Source organism: Orcinus orca, chromosome X, assembly GCF_937001465.1.
Source record: "Orcinus orca chromosome X, mOrcOrc1.1, whole genome shotgun sequence".
NCBI classification, from domain to species: domain Eukaryota; kingdom Metazoa; phylum Chordata; class Mammalia; order Artiodactyla; family Delphinidae; genus Orcinus; species Orcinus orca.
Genome location: NC_064580.1, coordinates 12,484,505 through 12,509,456, shown reverse-complemented (window position 1 = coordinate 12,509,456; position 24,952 = coordinate 12,484,505). Strand labels below are relative to the sequence as shown.

At 38.1% G+C, this 24,952-nt stretch overlaps 1 protein-coding gene across 4 annotated transcripts in view; it reads right to left on the bottom strand.

Annotated features, from left to right (window-relative positions):
• Positions 1-24,952, bottom strand: part of MOSPD2 (motile sperm domain containing 2) — a 60,423-nt gene that overhangs the window by 35,256 nt on the left and 215 nt on the right. For 3 of the 4 annotated variants that reach the window (XM_004269667.4, XM_012532953.3, XM_033427938.2), the window contains exons 2-7: positions 24,790-24,859; positions 10,322-10,477; positions 8,372-8,458; positions 6,787-6,941; positions 3,091-3,151; positions 546-584 (exon numbers count right to left, since the gene is read on the bottom strand). In XM_004269667.4, coding sequence (XP_004269715.1) covers positions 546-584; positions 3,091-3,151; positions 6,787-6,941; positions 8,372-8,458; positions 10,322-10,477; positions 24,790-24,859 — 568 coding nt within the window. Of the gene's footprint in view, positions 1-545; positions 585-3,090; positions 3,152-6,786; positions 6,942-8,371; positions 8,459-10,321; positions 10,478-14,235; positions 14,364-24,789; positions 24,860-24,952 lie in introns of all 4 variants that reach the window. The other variant, XM_033427937.2, reaches the window with a different exon arrangement.

The following is a 24,952-nucleotide window of genomic DNA, read 5'->3' as shown; positions in this document are numbered from 1 at the left end:
CTTTCTATGTAACGATTGGCAAACATGAATGAAAATGCACATTCTGAAAATAACATTAAATTTACAACCACATCCGAGTTGGTAAAGAATGTTTTTCAATGGTTTAAATTTTTTTTTGCCAAAAATATATACCATGACTGTCCTAAGGATTATGTGACTATAGAGATTTGGACTAAATTTTAGATTCATCCCATTTTCTTCCTCAACACCTGAAGCCCATGAGAGAACCTAGCCAAGGTCTGCATTCTGTGACATATCCCATCTGTAGATGACAAACAGGTCTTCTGGCTATAGTTTTACCTGAATGACCGAACATTTTAAAACTGTTTTTAGACAAGACTAATGCGTATCCCCAGAGCCTGGGGGTACAACGCTGGCCCAGTTTGCTTAGGAACAGCCTTTGCATGTTCTAGCTCCAGCCTCTTAAAATTACACACCAAACACAATAACATTCTTTTTTAAACAACCATAGAAATACGGCTAAATTGGCAAAGAAAAAAAAAATCAGACGTTTTATGTTAGGAAAGTATAAGTAATATACTCACCATTCATTATCCAAGGCATATCAAAGATCACCATTTTTGCTGAAAGATAAAAAAAATTCATTGTCTGTGACTTAGTACCACAATAGTAGTCACTTATACCTGGCCTAAAAAAACTAGTGATCTAAATATATCTAAAAACTGAGATGGATCACTCAGTTTTAATTCCATAAAGTGTGAGTGGTGCTAGAACTAAACTGACTTCTCACAATGGTGAGGGGCTCACCTAGGAGGATGGCTTGTGTGAAATGAATAATGTACTATCACTGCCCTTTGGCAAATAGCGTGTTCTTTTATTCATTTATTGCTTTTGTTGTTTGCAGAAAGGTACCAAACAAAATAGTAAGTGGGTAAGTGGAAACTCTGGATGTGGCATGTCATATTAGTGCTGAAGTCCACTGAGCTTTAAAATGATTTCAATGTCTAATTTATGGCTTCAATTCTAGTTTTCTAGATATTATATTGTTAAACCCACTCTGACAGTTGCCCCATTTTTAAGAAATCATTATGTTTTAAGAAACAAAAATGATTTCAACTTTTCTTAATATTATGAGCCTCAGGAAACCAATAATTCCAAAGTATACAGAAATTTTATTTGTATACTTAGATGAAGATATTAAGCAGCCCTATTAACAATTGTGAGAAAGAATCAGAACCCACAGAGGGGATTTTTGATAACAAATTCATTCTTCTATTCCAGATGAATCAAAACATAATTTCATTCTTCCCTGAACAGAGAACTTCCTAGAATGATTATATTAATGTAGGACAAATAATGCACATGTAAGGAACAAGGTACTTGCAAAGAGGTACCCTGGTGCTCAATACCTCAGTTTTCATCTGAGATATGCCTAAAAAGATTTTGACTCAAGATTTTAAGAATATTATATTTCATGACAAATTTTGAAACATGATCAACTTAAGATTCTATAAAATTCAATGTCTGTGGGCTTCCCTGGTGGCGCAGTGGTTGGGAGTCCGCCTGCCGATGCAGGGGACACGGGTTCGTGCCCCGGTCCGGGAGGATCCCACATGCCGCGGAGCGGGTGGGCCCGTGGGCCATGGCCACCGAGCCTGCGCGTCTGGAGCCTGTGCTCCGCAACGGGAGATGCCACAACAGTGAGAGGCCCATGTACCGCAAAAAAAAAAAAAAAAAAAATTCAATGTCTGCAAAACATTATGTAGCTAGAATAAATATATTATCTCTAGTTATTTGGAATGACAGTGTTCAGTTCATCTTGATATACACCCATGAATTTATTAATAGTTTTCTCAAAAGAATCTTAGATGTGTTTTATAAAGTAATAGTAATATTTATGTTCTTTATAAATAGCTCTTCACAAACCCCTTTGGATATTTCAGTAAACAAGTGGATATTTTATATTCATTTTGTACATGAAAGAAAAAAATCTAATAATCCAGGGCAGTGATTCCCTACTGACCAATGACTGGCACCACTCAGCAAGTCTTAATGAATCAGGGTATATGCCAGATCCAGGAAGAATTCAGAAGGAACAGCAGATCCTACAGGTTCCCCAAACTAGACATTCTCTTTACCTAAAAATGTTCATCAACACTCTCTCTGAAGACACGAGAGCACAGGGCTAGGAGTGGCAATGATCCTCGATATCCACCACGCTTTCTGTCTGTTTCTCACATCACATTAACACTAATGTGAAAGCACGTCAAAATAAAATGACTTAGGCATTTCATGCTGTAGTGTCACCTGAGTCACAAGTCCCCAAAGACGCTAATTGTGGTATTTGCCAGGGGTGTGCCCAGGCAGACCTGTGAGTTTCCACTTCTGATGTCCCTGTTGCCTCTCTTCTGTCTCTTCACTTTCAACCCACTGGGGTTTTTAAAAATATTTGACTGTTTATGTGGAATGGCATCTTGATTTCCCTAGGGGGAAGCCATCATGTAAATCTATTAAGTCAAAAATGAATATATAATATTTAGGAGTTCTTCATTCAGGTAATTAATAGAAGAGTCACAATTAAAAACAAACTCCAAATGCAACCAGATTCAAATGTCGTGCACACTAGTCAAGTGCTTTCTTAATGACAATTTAAAAAAAGCAACTAGAAACACAATGTACTTTATGTATGAGTATTGCTTATCACACAGTATACTTTACTTACCAATATTGCTCATCTGTTTCTTGCATGTAAGAAGTTCCAAATAATATTTAAAATTAATTTCTCAATTGAAAAATTAATAAAAATGGGATAATCTTGGAAATAAATGTACGTTTTTACGTCTCTGTGTGTGTGTGTGTGTGTGTGTGTGTGTGTGTGTGACAGGATGGCATGTACACAGATTATAACTTGAACTCTTAAAACTAACTGTAAAGGACAATGATTATTTATGAAAAATTTCTCCTGTATCTACTAGGATATGTACTTCAACTTCTAGAACATATTTAAGCTCTTCACCAGAAAACAATGTCTCAGGTATTAAAGTCTAAAATAATACAAAGCTCCACAATTCTTAGACACTGTCTACAGTTTCGCTATATTGTATTTTTATAAAGGAGGAAGTTACTTACAGAGGTATTTAGGGTAATAAACCTTAAAGCAGTTGATGATGAAGCGTACAAAGTCCATGTCCTAAAAGAAAGATTATACATTTAAATCTTTAAGAGTGTCCACATTAGAGAATTTTAGATTGCATATTTCTAAAAGTGATAAATTATTAAATATAAATGAGGTAATTATTAAATTCTTTAAAAAATAGTTCATAAATAAATATTTATATTCCCAGGAGTTAGTTTTTAAGTCATTAAGCTACTTATAATAATCAGTCCTAAAACTGAGTTAAAGAAATTAGCTTAAACATCATTCATGTTACCCCAGACTAGTTAGATACTTCAGGCTGCTAAGGTAATGTGGCATTATAAAAGGGATCTAAAGAGGAACCCCCGGGCTTCCCTAGTGGCGCAGTGGTTGAGAGTTCGCCTGCCGATGCAGGGTACACGGGTTCGTGCCCCGGTCCGGGAGGATCCCACATGCCGCGGAGCGGCTGGGCCCATGAGCCATGGCCGCTGAGCCTGCACGTACGGAGCCTGCGCTCCGCAACGGGAGAGGCCACAACAGTGAGAGGCCCGCGTACCGCAAAAAAAATAAATAAATAAATAAAAAATAAAGAGGAACCCCCATAAAGAAATTCTAAACATCTGTCGAACAATTAAAGAATTATTAGAACAAGTATATAGTTTTCAACCTGACTACTTGGAACAACAATATATATGCATGTTAATTCTGATATGTTTGTTTTTTAAACCTAATTTCTATACCTCATAATAGTCAATAAAATATATTTTATTAATCTTTTATACAACAGTTAATCTGATCATATTGGTGTGCTGTATCTACTTCACTTCTAGCTTCTTTCCTCTTGTGTAGGAGCCTAGAATAAGAATTAGAGTTTTTTCGTTTATATTTAAAGGTTGTTCATTGACTTCAATTTCTAGGAGACACAGTTAACTATTGGTTCTACTGCACTGAACACAGCAACATGAAACTAGATTATTAGGGTTACTATTCACATGGATCATTTCATTCCGTGTGTTTCCACTGGCCACAGGCTGACTTACTGATCAACCATCTTATAAGGACTGTAGGATGAAAGATACAACCAGGCAAACTTAAATCTATCAGTTACTCAAAGGTGAGCTGCCCTAGAGATCTGAGTCTATAAAGTTATTCCTAGCATGTGAGTTGTAGCATCTTTAACGCTAATAAACTGAAAATAAGCATCCATAACTACATTACGTATTTATTATGGGATAAATCCTAGCATATAACAATACCTTTATAACTAATCATTATATCCACTGTGCACAGAGTTGAATAATTTGTAGTTAAGTAAGAGTCAAAGAAGGTATCTCAAAATAACTAGTTATGTAAAGATTTGGTTACCTAGTATATGATCTGTGGCTTCCAGACTTTGCCCCAAAAGTCTCTGTCCAATATTCTTTTCATCTTTAATTGAATAACCTTGCTTATAAAATCCCAAATTACTGCTAATTCAAGCCGATTTGATAGGATGCCACTGGTGTACGTGTATTGGTGGGTACTACATAAAGAAGCTCCGTGAAACCCACTGCTCTGCGTTCTGTGAGGATGTTTTCAAGGATGCTATTCATTATCTTGTAAAATGTCTTCCCTTTGAAGACCCATGAAAGACTTTTCTGGACTTCCCTGGCTGTTCAGTGGTTAAGACTCCACGCTTCCAATGCAGGGAGTGCAGGTTTGATCCCTGGTAGGGGAACTAAGATTCCACATGCGTGCAGCCAAAAAATCAATCAGTCAATCAAAAAAAATTTTTTTAATTAAAGAATAAAACTTGAAAAAAAAAAAAGAAAGACTTTTCTTCTGGTTCAAGTATCAGCAATAGATAAACTTCCCTAAAATGCTGGTTTTAAAGTATGTCCACTGAGTTATTTTATTTGTCTTATCTTTACTGGAGTATAATTGCTTTATGATGTTGTGTTCACTGAGTAATTTTAAATGATTCCATTTCTTTCAGGCAAGCTTAAAGCCAAATTAGTGGCCTAACTCTAGTAAATAATTTAAATTTTGACTTGCAATTATGTATACATCTTTAAAGGTTGACTTAAATCTTTTCTGAATTACGAGGGTCATGTATAAACATAATTCAGTAAGATTCTAGTATTTGAAAACATTAATGATTTAACTACTTAGTAATGCAAATAAACTTTATAAATTAAAGATAATGAAACAGTATATAAGTAGCTTGAAAAATAATCAGCTCAATTCCTTGCCCCTGTATTTGTCAATAAAAAACATTAACATTTATTTTTTATGATTCTGGGGTAATAAATAGAAAACTATCATACATAAAGAATAACAGAATCATAATTTATTATTATGCAATATTTATTTATCTAGGCATTTTGATTTAGATTTTGGGTATAAAATGGTTTATTCTCTAATCTAGAACTCATTGACATGGAAACTAGATTGAAAAAATAACCCAGGGCAAATGACTCTTAGAGACAAAGAAAGATGAAAAAAAACTTGTAGTCCCACTGCCTAAAAAAACTCTAGCCTGTTTTTTGTTTGTTTGTTTGTTTAATGTCTAAGACTTCCCTTTTGGGGGCTATGTATCACTATGATATAACCCTGTCGCCCTTTTCTCTTAAAAAAAAAAAGCTATTTTCCAATATTACTACAAATTCTTTACAAACACCATTTTACATAGCTACACATACTCCATCAATTAGATACACCATAATTCACTTCACTGTATTGACATTTACATTTTTTTTACTTTTTCACCATTTTAAATGACACTCTGAAAAAACATTTTGATGTACACTTTTTCTATACTCAGGTTTATTTCTTTAGAATAGATTTCCAGAAGTTAGTTACCAGGCAAAGAGTATGAATACGAACACTTCAGGGATATTAACATACTTTGCCAACTGGAGTTTGAAAAAGATTTCAACGCTGCCCCAGGCATGTCTCCGAACACCACTTCACTGCTACCAGAATTAGCCCAGCTTTGAGTGTTAAGAGACAACAGCTCTAATAAATGCGCCAACAAATCCCCATCGCTGCTGAAGGGTTTGTAGTTGGCACTAAGGTCACAAGGGCCCAAATTAAAGACCGGTAGGTTTTATTTATTTTTTAAGCTTGGCAAAATCACCTGAAGAAAACTGGTTTCCAAAGCTAACCAAATCAAACAGAAAGCGAACCTAAACGAGCAAACAAAAAACCTCAACAAAATCACAAAGTGCTGGATGTGCAAAAATGCAGGTGAACATCTCGCCACTGCAAAACATGGCATGCGGGTAATGGTACGCTGGAGAGCATACGTTACTGTACTCCACATTTCCTGAGTGCATTACTCTGTGCCAGGCACGGGGAGGTGCTGTATAGGGTATTATTAGCTCTGATAGAAAAGTTCACTGTTACCACATCTACTCATTACTCTGCCAGCCTCGACGTCTTCCTTCCATATCCTATGTATCAGACAAGGAACATTTCTAGGAAATCTACAGTTTCAATGCCAAACACTGAAGCACATTTAATTTTTTGCAAATCCTATTCCACGTTTGACTTCACTCACAATGCAGGGGTTGGAAATAAATCCCAAACATGACTTGGTTAGCTCTATTTTACAGGACAACTTGGTCAAGGGGGTAGTGGCAGGGAGGACAGGAGAGAGGGAGGATGTCATGATAAACAATGATTTAGAATTAATGAAAAATGCTTACTATGCTATTTATTCCAGTCTCTGACAGGTCAAACATCACTGTTACAGGTTTCCCATTTTCTCTCTTAGCATACCGTTCCAACCAGAACGCAATAAGCTTCTTTTTGTCCATTATGGTCTTCTGGTCTTTTATATGATACTTCACCCTGATCCAGACTTTAAGCAGGTCATAAGATAAAAATAAGAAAAAATATTTATGGCATTATAATATTATTTATGCATATATTATATCATTCCTTTTCCTTAACATTTGTCTTTATTTTGTTTCTCAGATTAAAAACATCTCTTCGAAATAGTATATACTAGGAAACCTTAAAGAGTAGCAGAAAGGTAAACTATTTTCCCCCCTTAGAAAATACACTTCCCCCCTTAGTAAGGGAAAAAACAATATTTGGTAATAACCTAAAAGTACTCTACACTGTGGTTAACAAAAAACAGAGAACTAGAAAAATGTTCCGTCCAGAGGAAAAGCCCAGACAGAAGCACGATGGCAGCATGAGCGGGTGTCGTGTGTGGGGACGGAGCCTGGCAACCATTCAGAGTGGTGGCAGCTAGGACAAGATGTGACGAGTGGTGAGAGGAGCAGCTAAACAGAGAGACAGGTGGGGCTTGAAGAAATCTGCATGAAATGCTAAGGGGGTAGGGGTTGGGAGTGAACTGAGGAAGTGCTACTGAAATCGGAGGAGGGGCTAAAGTGAAGCTCTGTCAGAGGAAGAGCCGACGGCTGTGGGCCCGAGCTGGGAGTACAGGGAGGGCGGGTGGTGGGACGCATGTGGTTCAGCTGTGTGTTGTATTGAAGGCGGCCAACCATCAATCCGGTGGGCAGCTGGATGTGTACATGCATGTGGCCTGGGGACAGCCTGGGGTCACCGCTGTTGGGGAGAAGGCAGCTGAAGGTGCCAACGTACTTGAGATCACCCAAGGAGACTGCATCAGCTGGAAAGGAAAAGAGGCCAAGAAAGGAACAAAGCCTGGGAAGCACATGTGAGATACAGGTAGAATAAGAGGAATGGGAAAGGAAGACTGAGGGGAAGCCAGCAATGGGAGGAAAACGCTACGAGAGCACTGTTACAACAGGAGCCGACCACGGGCCACACACAGGGTGCGCAAGGCGGGCACGACCGTGCAGCAAACTGCCTTGGCAGGACATCTGCTCAGGATGGGGCTCTGACACTCCTGCTGAGTCCCAGCATTGGTACAAACCAAGTTATTCCTCTATCCCCTTTGCCCCAAATTCGGCTTGGCCCATTTAGCCACCCTTAGTGACTATCAAAAAGATTTTCCATAAAGATACTGGGTTGAATTTTAACATCAGTAAATTAGAAAGAAGATAATGACTCTGAGTTACATCCTTTTGGCTGTGTGATGGGATGTGGCACTTGCCTTTACAGCCTACTTTATTATAATGCAAACGGTACATTCAACTACTAAGTATGTGACGCTTGGTCCAGCTGACCCTAACAATCCCTATTGTAGGAAACCTGACGTGTGGTACATACGTAGAAAGCTCTGCCTATTATTAATTCAGTTGAGATGGATGGCTACATCTCAAAATCCTGAAAAGCCAGTACGTACATTATACTTACACAACTTGTTGCCTTCTTTGTCATAACCGTGGAGATAAATACCACCAATTTCCAGTAACCACCTGGGAATGGAGGCTTCAGTCAGGTCTAAAAAGTGATAAAGTTGGATGAGTAATTGTAACTTAGACGCCTTTTAAAAACAAAACTTACAACATAAAGGTTACTGTTAATATAGTAGCTCTGACATAAAAAAAGATAAACTTACTAAAAAAAGAAAAAGCTTATGCAAACATCTGGAAAGAACCTCTGACGATAAAAAATGGTGTTTCTTACTAAGTAGAAAAAAAACTACATAAAGACACAGATGACAGAAATGGAAAAAATCCATTTCCTCTTACATATCAGCCATTATGATGTGGACACATCTCCATGTTCTAGTTGTATTTCACCTAATGACTTGCAAACAAATATTATCACGATTGGACAATTTCAAAAGAACATGGCAGTAAATGTCCACATTATAGCCTCAGAAGTGGTATAAGAAATCAAAGTTTGATAACCAGTAGAGTCTAATACATTTATAATCTTGGGGCAGGTGGGAAATACTTCAAGAAAAATGCTAGATCCTTCAGCAGGAGGTCCACTCTCTAGTGAGGCCGAGAACCAACACAGCAAGGCAGCAAATGTCAAGGCTTCTGTGTCATTCATTAGTACTTCTCCGAGAACTCTCAAAGGTTTCTTTATCTTTCCCCAGCCACCTTTCATCATCTCTCTGCTGTCTGCCACTAGAAACTAGCAATTCTATGTAAGAGAAAACTATTCTTGAGTTTAAAGGTTTATTCTGTACTTAAATGATTTAGAAACATCAGGTTTACATTTCTTTGCTTGACTAATAAATGCTTCACTGTTGAAATTACCTACAGTTTTTATATCTCCAATCAAATTATTTTTTAAATACTCTCCTTCTGATAGATTCCTTCTCCAAGTAGGATGACTGCGGAGAGTATCTGCTCTGGATTTATTTGTTGACTATTTTGTATTAAGTCTCCAGACTCAGTCACTCCAGAGTTTATAATCCTCAAGGTCAGGAAATCCTTCTTTATACCTCATCGAAACTAGTAGTTGTGCCAGTTTCTTCCTGTTAAATTTTTTAGGAGGAGAGAGATAACGGGTAACCTCTCCTGAAAAGAGTTCTCCATGTACTTGAACACTATTATAAAATCCCCTCTAAGATTTAAAACTCCTTTTTGGGGGAGGTGGGGAATTGCAATCTAGAATTGGGCCTTGAAATCAAGAAGTTAAGAGGAGGCTGCTATAGGCATCCTTGGGGATAAGCCGGCTTTTTGGGGACTCCCATTCGTATAGTAATTCCACATGGAGCACCTATTAGCACAAGGAACTCTGGGAATAGAGACAGACACCAGGCAACAACTGAGAAAAACAGGCAAATAGTATCCCCTTATTTCTAGGCCTAGTAGCGAAGATGCTGTCTTGATATTTTAATGGTTCTAAACCAAATAGACACAGAATAGGAGACTCTGCTGTCAGTGAAGAATCTCTGATTCTGCTCCTTGGTGATCTGATTTCCTTATGAATAATCCTATTTTAAGATTTATTCATAAGATGTTCCTTTCAAATGTTACTGTGTCTTTATAAAACATTATATTCTGATATTTCTGATGACTGCCAAGAATATCTGCAAATACGCTATAAGTGTAAAATAGTAACATTTATGCAGGGGATATAGTACACAGTCAAGGTTAAACTGAAGAGCTTACCATTTATTTTTTTTATTTTTTATTTTTTTGCGGTACGCGGGCCTCTCACTGCCGCGGCCTCTCCCGTTGCGGAGCACAGGCTCCAGACAAGCAGGCTCAGCGGCCATGGTTCACGGGCCCAGCCGCTCCACGGCACGCGGGATCTTCCCGGACCAGGGCACGAACCCGCGTCCCCTGCATCAGCAGGCGGACTCTCAACCACTGCGCCACCAGGGAAGCCCGAACAGCTTACCATTGACAGACATTTCTTTCCTCCACTGAAAACTCTCATCAAGCATCTTCAGTGTTTCATCTACAACATTATGCCTCCAGCATAAGTAACTTTCAACCCAGTTATCATCTTGTTGTAGTCTTTCAACATCACGTAGATCATACTTATCTGACTTATCTAGGGGAAAAACAGTAATAAATATCCAAGTCAGATAAATTCAGCAGTGAATGATAACCAGCACTAACACCAAAGGAGAAGAAAGACCTGGAAGATAAAGCTAAGCTACTTGAAGATAGACACAGGGATGCAGTTCAGATGAAAATGCAATTTAAAGGATTGATGGAATTTCTAAGTATGACTAGAATAAAGTTATCTAAAAATTGCAGCTTTATTTTAAGACAAGCCACCACAGAGTTAAAAAATAAGACCATAGTAAAATATTTTGCATAACCCTCTAAAACCATAAACCAACATCTAGGAAGATCGATTATGTTATGTGAACTTAAAATACTCACCCTAGACAATGAAAAATGAACTTTTATGTATAAAGAAAGAACTAGGTTGTACTTAAAAAGACATGTTTGCCAAGTGTCTTTTTTGAAAATGAACTAAATACAAAATGGAAAACTATGTATGTAGCAGTCAACATTTCCCTTAATTCACTGGAATAATTGTTGCCAATAATTTCTCATTATCCACCTACACACATGCTGTGTTCTCACCAACCTCTACATACCTCTATATCCTCCTTCCACACCCTGCTCTATTTTTCTGTAACTAAATTTTCCTTGTCTCCTCACAACCACCTTTGCACATCCAAATTCTACCATTCTGCAAGAGTCCTTTCAAATACTTCCTCTTCCATAAAAATTTTCCCTGGGCCTAGAAGTAATTCCTTCCCTCCTGTGACTAGCTACAGGACCTAAACTACGCACTTAGCACCCTTGAATCAGAGTTACTCGTGTTTATGCCATATCTTCCCATATACAGATCGTAACAGCACAGTCTATATACATCCTGAGAAGCCCCCAAAGCAGATTACATAGTGCCAATGAAAAGGCCTTCAGGAAACATTTGTTGATTGAATCTATTCCGTCTCTATTTTTTATTTTCTCTGTCAATGGTACCCTCCCAGGGACCCAAAGAAGAAACTTCAGAAAATTGCCCGGCTCCTTCATCTCTTTTTTTTTTTTTCCCCCTAGTTAGTTGCCAAATTGTATAGATTCTCTCTCCTCTCCAGTAGTTCTGAGTTATTTCAGGCCCTCAGCGATAACAGCTGAAAGGGTGGGGAAATATAAAGAGCATCCGTGGAATTATCCTCGAGTCCCAATTTCCTTACCTTTAAACTGTTTTAGATACTCACAGGGTTGTGTGAGGATCAGAGAAAAATGTATATATGAAAGTACTTGAAAGTTTCAAGCACTATAAAATATAAGATGAGGCCATAAATCATGTATTTGTAGAGTGTTACCTTGGATATGGCTTTCAATATGTGGGCTCTATTTTTCTAACCTTTACAATGAGTGGTTCTGTTGTAAGTTAACCTTGGAAAATGGTATTTTAGCTCTGTCTATTCAAAAGTTCATCAGTATTCAAAGGACAACTTTTCTTTAATTATGATTTATAAACATGAGTTGAGATATAAAAGAATTTATATACTGTTTAGCAGCAAAAAGGACCCTGGGAGCACCTGCCCCTAAAGTCAGATCATCCAGTTTGGCCACTGGACAGCACTCTCTACTGGACCAATATAGTGTTTTCCTTGAAATTACTGTCTGACTTCAAGAAAATTTCTCCCAAATACCCCAATCTGAATAACCATAGTTTACTTAACAGTTGTTCTTTCAAATAAAAATGGTGGTCCATGAAAAATGTGACTAATTTAGCTAGCAACTCAAATACACATAAGTATTTAATGTGTACTTCCTGATTTTGTTACCCAGAACATTTAAAGCCCATGTACTCAAGGGTCAAGATTTAATAAAATTTACTGCTTCATCGGGGGCTTTCTAAAATAAAATTGACTTAAAAAAAAAGTTTTAACTTAGAGTGCTGACAGTGAAGACTATAATGGCCAAGTGCCTTGATTCGGGCCAACGAGGCAGCAGTTTTGCCCACTATTGCTTCTGCGTAATCAGAGCAAACAAAAAAGGGAAAAAAGCTTCTTAGCATCACTGTGGAAACAGCTTTGACCTCATGGGCTCCTGAAGAGTCCTGGGCATCTCCAAGGGTCCGCAGACTACCACTTCCCCAGGACAACATGTGGCAAGTGGTAAAAACTCAAAAAATATTAGCCATAAGAAGAAGAATCAAACATTATTGTTATCATTACTCCTACCACTGCTGATATTACCACTACGGACACCATAAACAAGACAGTGCCCATTACCAAGAAATGTAAAGCTTATTGCTCTTGGATAGCTTTTAGGGATACAGATCTTTGAAATCAGAAATCTCCATTTAGATTAAAATGATTAATTATTGTTATTAATAGGACATGTGCTTACATATGAGACACCTCTTGTTAAACATTTACCCCTAGAGACAGGTAGAGATGGAAACAGCTAGAAAAGACAGAGCAAGAGAGGATTGGGGAGGAGGTCATGTAGGAGTGGAGGGAGAGAGGCTGGAGAAAAGTAGGGGCAGAAGAGGACACAGAAGAGGGCTGAGGGGAGGAGAGGGAGAGACAGAAGGACACACAGGGAGAAACAGAGAGAAAACTGAGCATTCAAGGTAAGGAAAACTTGGCCTGGGACCACAAGGCCAAGTGTAATAATAACTGCTTATGACAACACCATTTGCCGCTTTCAAACACAGCTCCCAGACAACTGAACTGAGGGGAAGCAAACTACACAGCCCAAAACATACCTCTTTGGCATACTGATTATTTTAGGCCGATATTTTTAACAAACAGCACATACAGGAATCTTTAAAGTGAGTACAAGTCACCCTTTTATAAGAAACATTTACACGTATAAAGGAAGTCTCCATTTGTAAGTGCCTCCCTCTCTGTGACAGGAAGAGGAGAAGGATTGGAAATCTCCAGAAACTCTTATCAACGGGAAAGGCCAGGACGTAGATCTGCACAACCATACCCTTGTTCACTGAGCTTTTCTTGGTCACCTCTCATAACTGACTCCCCACCCTAGCATCTTCTGTCTTTAGCTGGAGATGGTATTGAAGGTGGTGGCTTGGGCCACTTCGGAGAGTTACTCAGTCCTCCTGGGTCTCTCCCACGTATACAAGGGATACACATGTTAAACTTGTGTTTTTCTCCGGTTCATCTGTCTTATATCAATTTAATTATTAGGCCAGTCAAAGAACCTAGAAGGGTAAAAGGAAAATGTTTTCCCCTCCACAGAACCCTCAAGTGTTAGGGAGTTTTCTGAAAGCCAGTCCTTCAGTAAATCCAGATGTTACAGGAAGAAGCTGAACATGTACACTCAAAAGGTATCTGAAGATATCAAAACACACATGTGCGCACACCCCTCCCCACCACCTAGGACACATCACTTTGAAAGACTTTACCTCTCAGTGATTAAAGCATAGCGATGAGGAAGAGATTTGCCTTACACACAGATATATATGTGTATACTCTCATAATACCTTGTCCTTATTACTTTCATCTTGCTGAGGACCAGTGAAAACTTCACCACAAACCAACATTAATCTCAAGTGGTGGACTTTTAAGCCTCATCCTTACATTTGTTCAAAATAGCTCAAAGCTCATTTTTGGCCACTCCTCTGTTAAGAAACCTCAGTGAACCATCACCACACCTGTATGGTTCACTGTCTCTTTCTACTATTTATTTCTTCTTCCATCAATTTTGCTCTGTAAATTGGTCTTATATTTATACAGTGTATCCCCACCAAACAAAGTGGAAAGTTCCTAATTTTGCAGAGAAAGAACTAAATAAATGGCAATGGTAATTCACCTCCGGGTTAGACAGGACTAAATGTTCCAGGGTAAAGATGACCTCTCAGCTTTTTGTTTCTTCCTCTCTTCCCTGCGTGTGCATGCTCACCTCCTTCACGCTCTCTCTCACATACACAATTTTAAGTGCTGCAGGATAAACAGAATACAGTGCTTACTCATAAAACAGAGAATTCCATTATTAACTTTCCTTCTTCCCTCGTGCATTTGTTGGCTGGTGAAATTACCAACCAGCCAGAAACTGTGGTTTAAGGTTAACAAGTGTGAAAAAAATTCATAGCCTGATTCAGGATACCAGGCACAGTGATGAAATCAGAAGACCCCTGCTACTAACTATGTACAGGGAGACTGAGCAAGTCACTCTGGGCTTGATTTTCTTCTCTGTACAATGGAGATAAGGTCTGCCTATCTATCCACAGTCTAATGAAGATCAAGGGCACTTTGAAAATTTTAAACACAACGCCAATGAATTTTTATTAACATACGGTAGAACTCTCCCTATGAACAGAATATTAAATTCTAACTGACCTATTAGTTGGTTGAGAAAATCTTGAAAGTATATTATAGATATTATAAATGTGCCTAGAATTCATATAGAAAGGTTGAAAAAATACAAAAGTATTCTGACAATGAAAACCAGAAAATTTATTAACTGGGTGTCATACTGTTCAGATGCAGCAAATATACAACTATCAAACATCAACAGTAGTTTAAAACCTCTTAGCATCTGTTATTTCTCCAAGGACTCTGAGCACTGATCCACTTAAAGTCCTGGTGGGACCCCGGAAGAGCATTTGTACTGGATGGACCACTTCTATTGGCTGGACCATGTAAATGTCAACAATGGGAGTGATCAGGCTGAAATAATGGAATATTCCCTTTAGGGCATCCTCTGCTGGTTGGCCACAACCTACCCTGAATCTTCTCTTTCCAGTGAAGCTAGCTGGTGAGAGACTGAGAAGCAGGTGATCATCTACGATGGGATTAAGCCATTGGCCTATAGCGGCGATTCTCAGACTTTTGCACCTCTCAGAGTCAGCAGGAAGGCTTGTTAAAACGGGGATAACTGGGCCCCACCTCTAGAGTGTCTAATTCATGGGTGGGATCCCAGAATCTGCACGTACAGCAAATTCCTACAGGATGCTGCTGCCGCCCCAGGGACCACACTTTGAGAACTACGGGCCTATTACAGGGATAGGCAAAATTGTTCGGTAAAGGGCCAGATGGTAAACATCTAAGTATCTTAGACTTTGAAGCCACATATGGCCTCTGCTGCCGATTCTTCCTCTTTTTTTTTTTTTTTTTTAGCAACACTTTAAAAATACAAAAAATATTCTTAGCTCAAGGGCTATTAAAAAACAACAACAATGACAACAGGACTGAGCCGACCTCTGGTCTGTTGTAGAGAGGGGAGGTGCTTTGTGCTTCAGCTCCTATCCTTGAAGAGCTCAATTCATATGCTGGATATGTACGAGATATTGTATCTTGGATGACTTATCTCCCTTTTGATCTATTGTTTTCAATGTTCTTTAATCATACTTTATAATTTTCTCCATAAAAGAAAAAAAGTTGTATATTTCTTCTATCAGATTATTAAGTAGTCTAGAGATTTTTGTGTTGCTACCATGAGCCAATACTGACAAGACTGGCAAACGTTATACCTCTTATATTCCTTGCCATATTGATAACTAGGTTATTTTATATCCAGTAGAATTACAGAAATAATATTGTAGATCACTGTCTTTTTCCTGACGCTCTGGGAATCATTTTGAAGGTTCACAATTAACCATGACCTTTGCTGTAGAATTTTAGAAGGCACACTTCAGAGCTAAGAAAGTTTATCGTTTGGTAAAAGATTTGTTCGTTTTTCATAAAGGTGAATTATAGCCAGTGTGGTTTCTGTCTTTATTGAAATAAACATTTCCCCTCATTTAATCTGGTTACTGCAAATGTTTGTATTTGCTTAAACAAATATAGAAAAAAGAAACAGAAAACAAATATGGCTAGCTAAAGAAGGAAGAGGAAGAGGGAGTGAAGAGGCACAAGAGATGTAAGAGACTTTGCAATGTGTACCTTTTTATAGTTTTGGTTGTGAACTGTGCCTGTTCAAAAATTTCACTGAGAAGCATTTTGTTAACGTGGTAAATTCCTCTGCTGCATTTTCTGATTATGAATTATCTTTGCATTCCTGGGGCTAACAAAAGACCTTGGGCCTTACGAGTATGTGTGTGCCTTTGTGATGGTGGGGTGGGAAGAGTGGTAGAGGTCTGTGACTACCAATTCAATTTCTTTAATAGTCATTGATGTATTTAGGTTTTTTACTTCTCATTGAGACAATTTTAGATGATTTTTCTTTTCTCCAGAAAGTTTTCCACTTAATCTAAGTTTTCTAACTTACTGTGATAAAGCTGGTCATTGAATTCTTATGATTTTTTTAAATCTCTACCACATCTATAATTCTATCTGCTTTTTGTTCCTACTGTATGTGTTTGCCTTCTCGCTATCTTCTTAATCAGTCATCCGAGGTTTGTTTATTTTACTAGTTCTTTCAAAAGGCCAACTTAGGTTTATTATACCTACTATCGTTCTTTCCTATACCATGAATATCTGCTCTTTTTTCCTCTACTTTCTCTAATTTACTCGTGTGCATTTTTTTAGCTCCTTGAATTGAATCTTTACCTGATTTTTATTGGGCCTTGTTTTCTAATAAATGAAAGTGAGACCACAGATATTCTCTTGCTCAGCTTTTAAGTATTTTGTAATTTCCATTGTGATATCCTCTTTACCCTATGAGTTATTTAGCAGAAGTAAGAATTACACACATTGCAGGAAAGTTGTTAACCCATGGGTTATTTAGAGGTGTTATTTTAGTTTCCTAACATTTGATTTCTTTTTAAGTACCTTACCTCTCATTTAGTTGCTTAATGGGGTGAGAATATGGTCTGTATGATCTAGCTGCTTTGGAATTTCTGAGACTTCCTTTATGACTTAATATGTGGTGAATGTTTGCAAAAGTTCCAAGAGCACAAATATATATTGTACCCACATAAAGTTACAACATCATATTATACTCTCTATTATCAAAGGCTTGATAGTTTTAGACATGTATTAAGGACAAAACTTGATAAACTCTTAACCCATCTTTTCCTCTTCTTGTGATCATGACAACTTTAAAAGGTTGACCTGGAGAATGTTGGAGTAGAATTTAAGGAAATCCAAGTGCCTGTGTGTGTGTGTGTCTATCTGTCTGTCTACCTACCTATCTTCTAAAGGCTTCCTCTCTTGGGGATAATACATAATTCATTAGTTATGAGGACTAATTTATTATCACCCACCATATGTTAGCTCAAAAGAGAGCTAGGAATTGCAGACGCAAAGATGAATAAAGCCTGAGCTGATCCCTGATGGTTCATAATCCAGAGAGTTTACGTAAAATGTCCAGGAGTGTAGTTCCACTTTGTGTTTTTTAACATTTTTATTGGAATATAATTGCTTTACAATGGTGTGTTAGTTTCTGCTTTATAACAAAGTCAATCTGCTATACTAATTCCACTTTAAATGCCATTTTCCTTACACCCTTCCTTTCCAGAGAGGGCAGTTGATAAGAACAATCCCGTTTTTATGTACCTTTACGTACAGAGTTTCCTTCTATTCACTGATCTTCCTGTCCTTGAAATTCTCCTCTCAGAGATCATCTATGATACTAACATTTCCTACTTCTTCTACTTCTCTAACTACTTTGTCTCCCTCAGCCTAATAAGACGAAGGCATTCTGCAAGGTTAACTGCACAATTTAAAGAAAACAGAGAAAATAAAGACATTTTCAAAATTAAGTTTACCACCAAGACCTCACCAAGGGAAAATCTCAAGGTTATACTTAAGATGAAGCAATAATGATACCAGATAAAAGATCTGAAACTTAAGGAATGACAGATAAAGATATTGGCAAATACATGGTATGTAAGCAACCACTAATATATAAAACAACAATAATCAATTGGAGGAGGGGTGATTTATGGGAAACCAGGTTAGAACTCCACAATGACCATACCTGTTAGGGAGTAGAAAAGAGGAAACACTGCTAACTCATTTTATGAAGGTTGCATAATTTTAATGTCAAAGTCACACAAGAAAAGTGCAAGAAAAGAAATTTACAGGCCAATTTTTCAATACAGATGTAAAACGCCCAAACAAAGTATCACCTAACCGACTACAGCAATATATTTTAAAAACCTGATTAATATAAGCCACCATATTAACAGATTAAAAGCGAAAAACCAAGTGAACATTTCATTCGATACAATGTGTTCAATAGATGAAGAAAATGCATTTAGTAAAATTCAACCCGCAACTGTGATGGGAACAAAAGAACAAACAAAACCCTAAGACTAGCAAAGCAGTAACAGAGGAAACTTCTTCATTTTGATAAAAGATATCTACAGAGATCGTGTTCGGGGGTATCTCTCTAAGACCGGGAATAAGACAAGTAGGCTTTTATCAATGCTTCAATTCAACAGTGTTCTAAATGTTCCAGTGAGTATAAAACAGAAGCACTTAAAGCTCTAAAAATTGCAAAGTTTGAAAGAAAACTATCATTATTTCCAGGTGATATTATTGTCTACATAGAAATACAACTTATCTAGAGATAAATTATTGAAATTAATAAGAGTTAGTAAGGTTGAGTCCAATATTAATATAAAAAAGTCAAATGTACTTTCTATAAACCAGCAACAATCATTTAGGAAATAAATTCTGAAGAGATACTGTCTAAACCACCATAAAAATAAAACATATAAAGTATCTGGAAATAAACTGAACAAAAATGGGTTAACCTTTATGGAGAAAATTATAAATCTTTCAAGAAGGAAGAGTTCAGCAGATAGGTATACCAGGTTCTTAGAAAATTTAACCAAGATGATGTCAAGTCCCCCAAAACTGATCTTCTGATTTCACATGATTCCACTCAAAATCCCAAAAGAGGTTTTGTTTTGTTTTGGGTTTTTTTTTTTTGCAAAAACATGATAAACTGATTCTAAAATTTATATGGACGAACAAAGGGCCAAGAAGAGCCTGAAGAAGTGATTTTCATAAGCAGAAACCAAATGGCCCATAAAGATATGAAGAGATGCTCAAACTCACTGGTACTTAAAGAAATTCAAATTAAAACCACAATGAGATATCCCAACACTCCCATCAGATGGGCAAAAATTTAAAAAAACACTAACAATGCCAGATTTCAGGATGTAGAAAAATAAGGACACTCAAAAAGTGCTGGTTAAAATGAAAACAGATGCAATCAGTTTGGAAACTAGTTTGGCATCATCTAGTAAAGTGGACCATGTGCCTATTCTACTATCCACCCATTTCACTGTTGGCTACAAACTAGAGCAGCAGTTCTCAAACTTCTTGGTCTCCAGACCCCTTTTACACTCTTAAAAATGAGGGCTCTAAAGAGTTTGTTTGTTTGTTTATATGGGTTATATTTACTGGTAGTTACTATATTAGGTATTATAACAGAAAACAAATATAAGGACACATGAGCACACATTCTATCATCTGTCACAGCAATATCACATGCCATGTAACCTCTGGGAAACGCCACTGTATGCTTGTGAGAGAATGCCAGTGAAAAAGGAAAATGATGTCTCAGTGTTACTATGCAAACAGTTTTGGAGTCTCAAGCCCCTTGAAATGGGCTCAAGGAACTCTAATTCCTATACCAACTTTGACAACCGCTGCCCTAGAGAAAGTCTAGGCCCCAGGTATATCTAAGAATGTTTAAAGCAGCATTGTACATAATAGTAAAATCTAGAAAGAACCCCAAATCCATCAACTGGTATTTTCATTCTGTGAGCTACAACACAGTTATAAAAAGGAATCGATTACAGTATGAATGACTCTTCAGCAACAGAAGCAAGTCATGGAAAAAGAATATTCAGCTTTTACTGATATTTCAAGTTCAAAAAAGAGGTAAACTTAATAGAGTACTGGTGAGGAATACATCACAGGTGGTAAAGCTAATGAAAAGCAAGAGAACGAGTAACGGCAAATGTAGGATAAGCAGCTGCCCTGTGAATGGCCGGGTTGAGGATACCCACAAAGTTCTTTTTCTTTTGTTGAATAGCGAGTACATGGGTGTTTATTTCATTCATGTTTTACACATTTTGTACATACAAGATATTTCAAAGTTAAAAATAAGAGGCCAAGACAAAACAAAAAGACTAGAAAAAGTTATTGGATGAGAGACAATTATTAAACTTAACAGCAATGGGAGAAACCACAAAGGAATGGATAAGTTTGAATACATTCAAAAAAGGAAAAGAGTCCAAATGACATAAACAAGAAAAGCCCAAACCAATTTTAAAAGCCATACTAAAGAAAAAAAATTTTTTAACTACAAATGGATGTAAACATATGAAAAGAAGTTTATTCTCATTAGTAATCAAATGCAAACAAAGAAGCATGAGTTAAGAAATGATCCTAAAGCTGTGGCGAGACTAACACTTTCATATCTGCTGCTGGGAATGAATCGTGGTGCAACTTGTATGGAGGAGAATTAAGCATACATATGAAGTATCTTAAAATATTCACACTCTTCAAACCAACAATTCTACTTCTACACATGACTCTTAAGGAAAAAATCTGAACTACTGTGCAAAACATTGTATTAACAAAAAACTGGAAAGAATCTAAATGTCCAAAAGGGACTACTTCAGATAAAAGATAAGAAAATTCTCTTTTATTTATAGAACTGAATATTAAGTAGTAATGTAAAACGTGGCTTACTTCATAATATGGGGAAATAAGATCACGTCAATAAAAAATGCAACACAGAAAAACTACATACAGAATGACCTTTTAACTATTTTTTTAATGTATAGAAAAAAAGGCCAGAAAAAAATGCACCCACTGTTAGAAGAGCTATCTCTGGATGATAAGCTTATGGGAGATTCTCCAGACTGTTTCTGGTATCACCCAAATTTATTTAAATGAATTCATATACTTATAGAGTCAGAAAACAAACCTAAAATTACAAAACCCACAAACCTCTCAGTTGCTCTTCAAACTCAATAAAGTACAGATGCATCGCTTTGGTGGCCAAGGCTCTCTACGCTATATTCCCACTGTTTTTAGGCAGGTATGCTTACCCTCCTTAAGGCTCATCAAAGCGGACTTCCTATGGCTTCCCGAACAAGCCCCACACCTTCTCACTTAAGCATCTCAGCTTGGACTATTTGAGCCACCTGGATCACAATCTCTACCTAGCCGAATTCTAGCATCTTCCAAAGTTCTTGAGAAACACCACCTTTTCTAAGAAGTTTTTCCTAACTCGGTGCTAACCCAGTCACCCCCATTAGGTGTGATTTTTTTCCTGCTCTTTGACTCCTACAGAAATGATTTTAGCACTCATTCCTCTTGATAGAGCTCTGTTTTGATGACTCTACTAGATTGTAGTCGTTCAGGAAGGGGCTCTATCCTTCTTCGGCGCTTTCTCTAATATTGACACACTGTTTCCCAGAATTAAGCACATAGTATGTGAGGAACTGAATACATTATTGTCACAAGGGATTAGTCTCTTTCCTTGGCCACAAGAAGGAGGAAGATAGAAGGGAAAATGTTCCTCATTCGAGGCTCAGCATGAAATTTCTTACAGAAACAATGAGGACAGAAACAGTAGTACTGCTACAACAATTATGGACTTAGATTTTATTCTTTTTGCAGCTACAAATCTATCCATAATTGGTAACTTAATTTCTGTGGAAACAAAAACATGCTCAGAATTCCCAAGAACCTACCCCCCAAGGACGTGTTGGAGTACAGCCAGTGTGTAAGGTAACATACTTGCAAATAATATTTTCCTTTAGGAAAAACATCATGTTTGCTTAAGCCTGCCTTAAGCCTCTTCTGAAACAAAATATTGTTAACAATAAGAGAAAGGGGAAAATGAAAGACAGAGGAAGGAGGAAAGTGGATGTTCTCAACAGCTAACTTCTAAAAAGTAAACTTGAAAGGGAGAACACAGGCAAATCAAAAAACCCTTTTCACCACTTTCCTACTCTACCTTTAACCAGTGCTGTATTTCAGGAAACAGCTGAAACTTTAAGGGGAGAAAGTCTTTAAAGAACTTTTATTTTCCTTTCCAACGCAAGTCTTTAAATTAATTAATATTTGCAATGGCTGTGCAGATAACTCACCCACGTACATTCACACATCCCCAGGTGTGACAAAACCCTCCCTATACTTAATGCCAGACGGTGCTTTAATTTGAAATAACACTGGTCTTTAGGAGACATTTTGTGAGGGCTGCTCTTTGCCAGATTTTGGTGGGGGAGGGGAGACGGTCAGGACAGCTCTTAATATAGACTTGGACTCATCTTCATATGTATGTATTTAAGCATTGCTGTATTCAATCAATGACTATGTATTCAGAGCTGTGATAAGTATACAGAGGCGAGTCAGACCCTGCCCTCAAGGTCCAAAGGCTGCCCCAGACCCACAGACATTCTACTGAAGGAAATGAACAATAAGGAAACAAATGAACAGGAAATTACAGGTTATGGCAAGAGCCGTAAAGGAGACAAGACAGGGAGGCTACTTAATAATTGGCAAAGGTCTCTCGTATACATGTAAACCAAGATGGAAAAGAAAAGAAGAACGTAGCCATGCTCACTCCCTATAAAGAGCCTTCCAGGCAGAGAACTGGAAAGGTCCCGAGATGGAAACAGACTCAGTCCATCTGGAGTGCATAAAATCAGCAGTGTGGCTGGCCATGTTATTCAAACTGTGGGTCACATTTGTTGGTTGAGATGTCAATTTTATGGGTCATTGTATCAGGGAGTCATAGGTTTTCAGCATAAGTATTCTTTAATGAACTTCTGCTTCAGTTATGTGTGTGCGTGTGTACTAAGTTACAACGTATAATACGTTTCTTACTGTGGGCAGTGGTGAAATCTGTACTAAGCAAGAGGAGTAGTAAAAGATGAGGGTGGAGCTCATCCAGCTCGTGCATACATGGCCTCACAGTGTAGGCCACCATAAAGAATTGGGGTCTACGCTAAACACAGCAGAAAGGTACTGAAGGGTTTCAAGCTGGGGAGTGCCATGATCTAATTAGACATGACGGTGCTGCCAAAACATCACTAGAGTGAATTCAGAAGACCTGAGCACCAGCCCCGGCCTAGCTACTAACACTAGGGCGTTTGAGCAAATCACTTCATCTCTCTAGAGCTCACTTTCTTCACTGTAAAAATGAGAAGGTTGGACCAAGATGACCTTCAAGATCTTATCTATCGCTAAATTCCATGACTACATCCTGCTTCCTCCCTCGGGCCTAAGTAAATGACCATTAGGGAGAACTAGCTCATTAGGTCAAGTTCTGGGTTACTTCTTACAATGTTATAAACCACGTAGCTCTAAGAGTTACACTTCCACAGAAAGCAATTTTAGAATTCTCTCTTTACTGGAACCAGCTACCTTATTAGAAATGAGATCTCTGGGCTACAAGTGAATCAAGTGCTTTTGCAACTCTCTGGTACAAAGTTTGGAATGTGAAGAAAACTGACAGGGAGGGATGAAAAGATTTACTGACTAGGTTATTCCAAACATATTTCTTTATTTGTTCTAGGTCATTAACTGACATACCATCTAGGGCAGTCTAAAGCTGTGGGGAACCTCCGCTCAGCACTAAAATCAAGATGTAGAAGCTGAACTCCTTTCACATAACCAAAAAGACTACTGAGGAAAAATACTGAGAGCCTACTATATGCTAACGCCATGCTACACAGTTTGATATATGCCTTTTCATTTAATTCTCCTAACCTAATTATTCACATTTCACACTTATGGAATCAGGGGCTCAGAGAAGACAAGCAAGCTAGTAAGTGGCAGGGTCTGGATTAGACTATTTATTCCATATTTATAATACATTATCCTACAGGCTTCTGAAAATTACTGTACAAAAATTAAATCATCAGTTAAATACTGGACAGCTCAAGTTATCTGTGACATCTGGACACAGAACGTTCACCCAATAAATCAATTCTAGACTCACAGGTACTTTGCTATGTACATGTGGGATGAAAAGATAAGAACTCGCTCCAGCACGAGAGGGCCTACTTCGCGGGGAGCCTGCTGGGTTGTAGGAAGTGCAATTAGGCAAAATGGCCGAGGAATTCAGATCCCCAATTAAGCACACGTGAGTAGTATTACAGCTGTTTCCAGGTTCATTTTCTAGATTGTTGCTCGTGAAAGGTCATTAGAGGTACAGTGTCACCTGAGCTGAGGGCCTGACAAGTGTCCTGCAAGTTCCATAAACTCGAGACGCTCAAAACACTTCCAACTTACGTTAACCCTTTAGGAATCAATGGACGCATCACTTGCCCAAGTGGAGCAGTGTCCTTGCCATATTACGGAGAGTAAAACCTGGGAAACGTGGAGGGCACGGTCCCTAACCCCGTGAGGATCGAAATGGTCCCTAATGACTCCCGCAAACACCCCAGCAAAGTTGGGGACGCTCATTTCACACCTGCCTCAACACCGAGATTGCGGTACCCACCTGTCACATACTCAGCTTCGAACCTCCGTCGGACGTCAGAGATGAGCTTGGCTTTATTCTGGGCTTGACACTATAAGGGAGACACGAAGGGACGCTTAGACATTACGCGCTCCATCCCACTTCCCCGCTGCCCAGCCCACCTGCACCTGGGCGCACGGCCCCC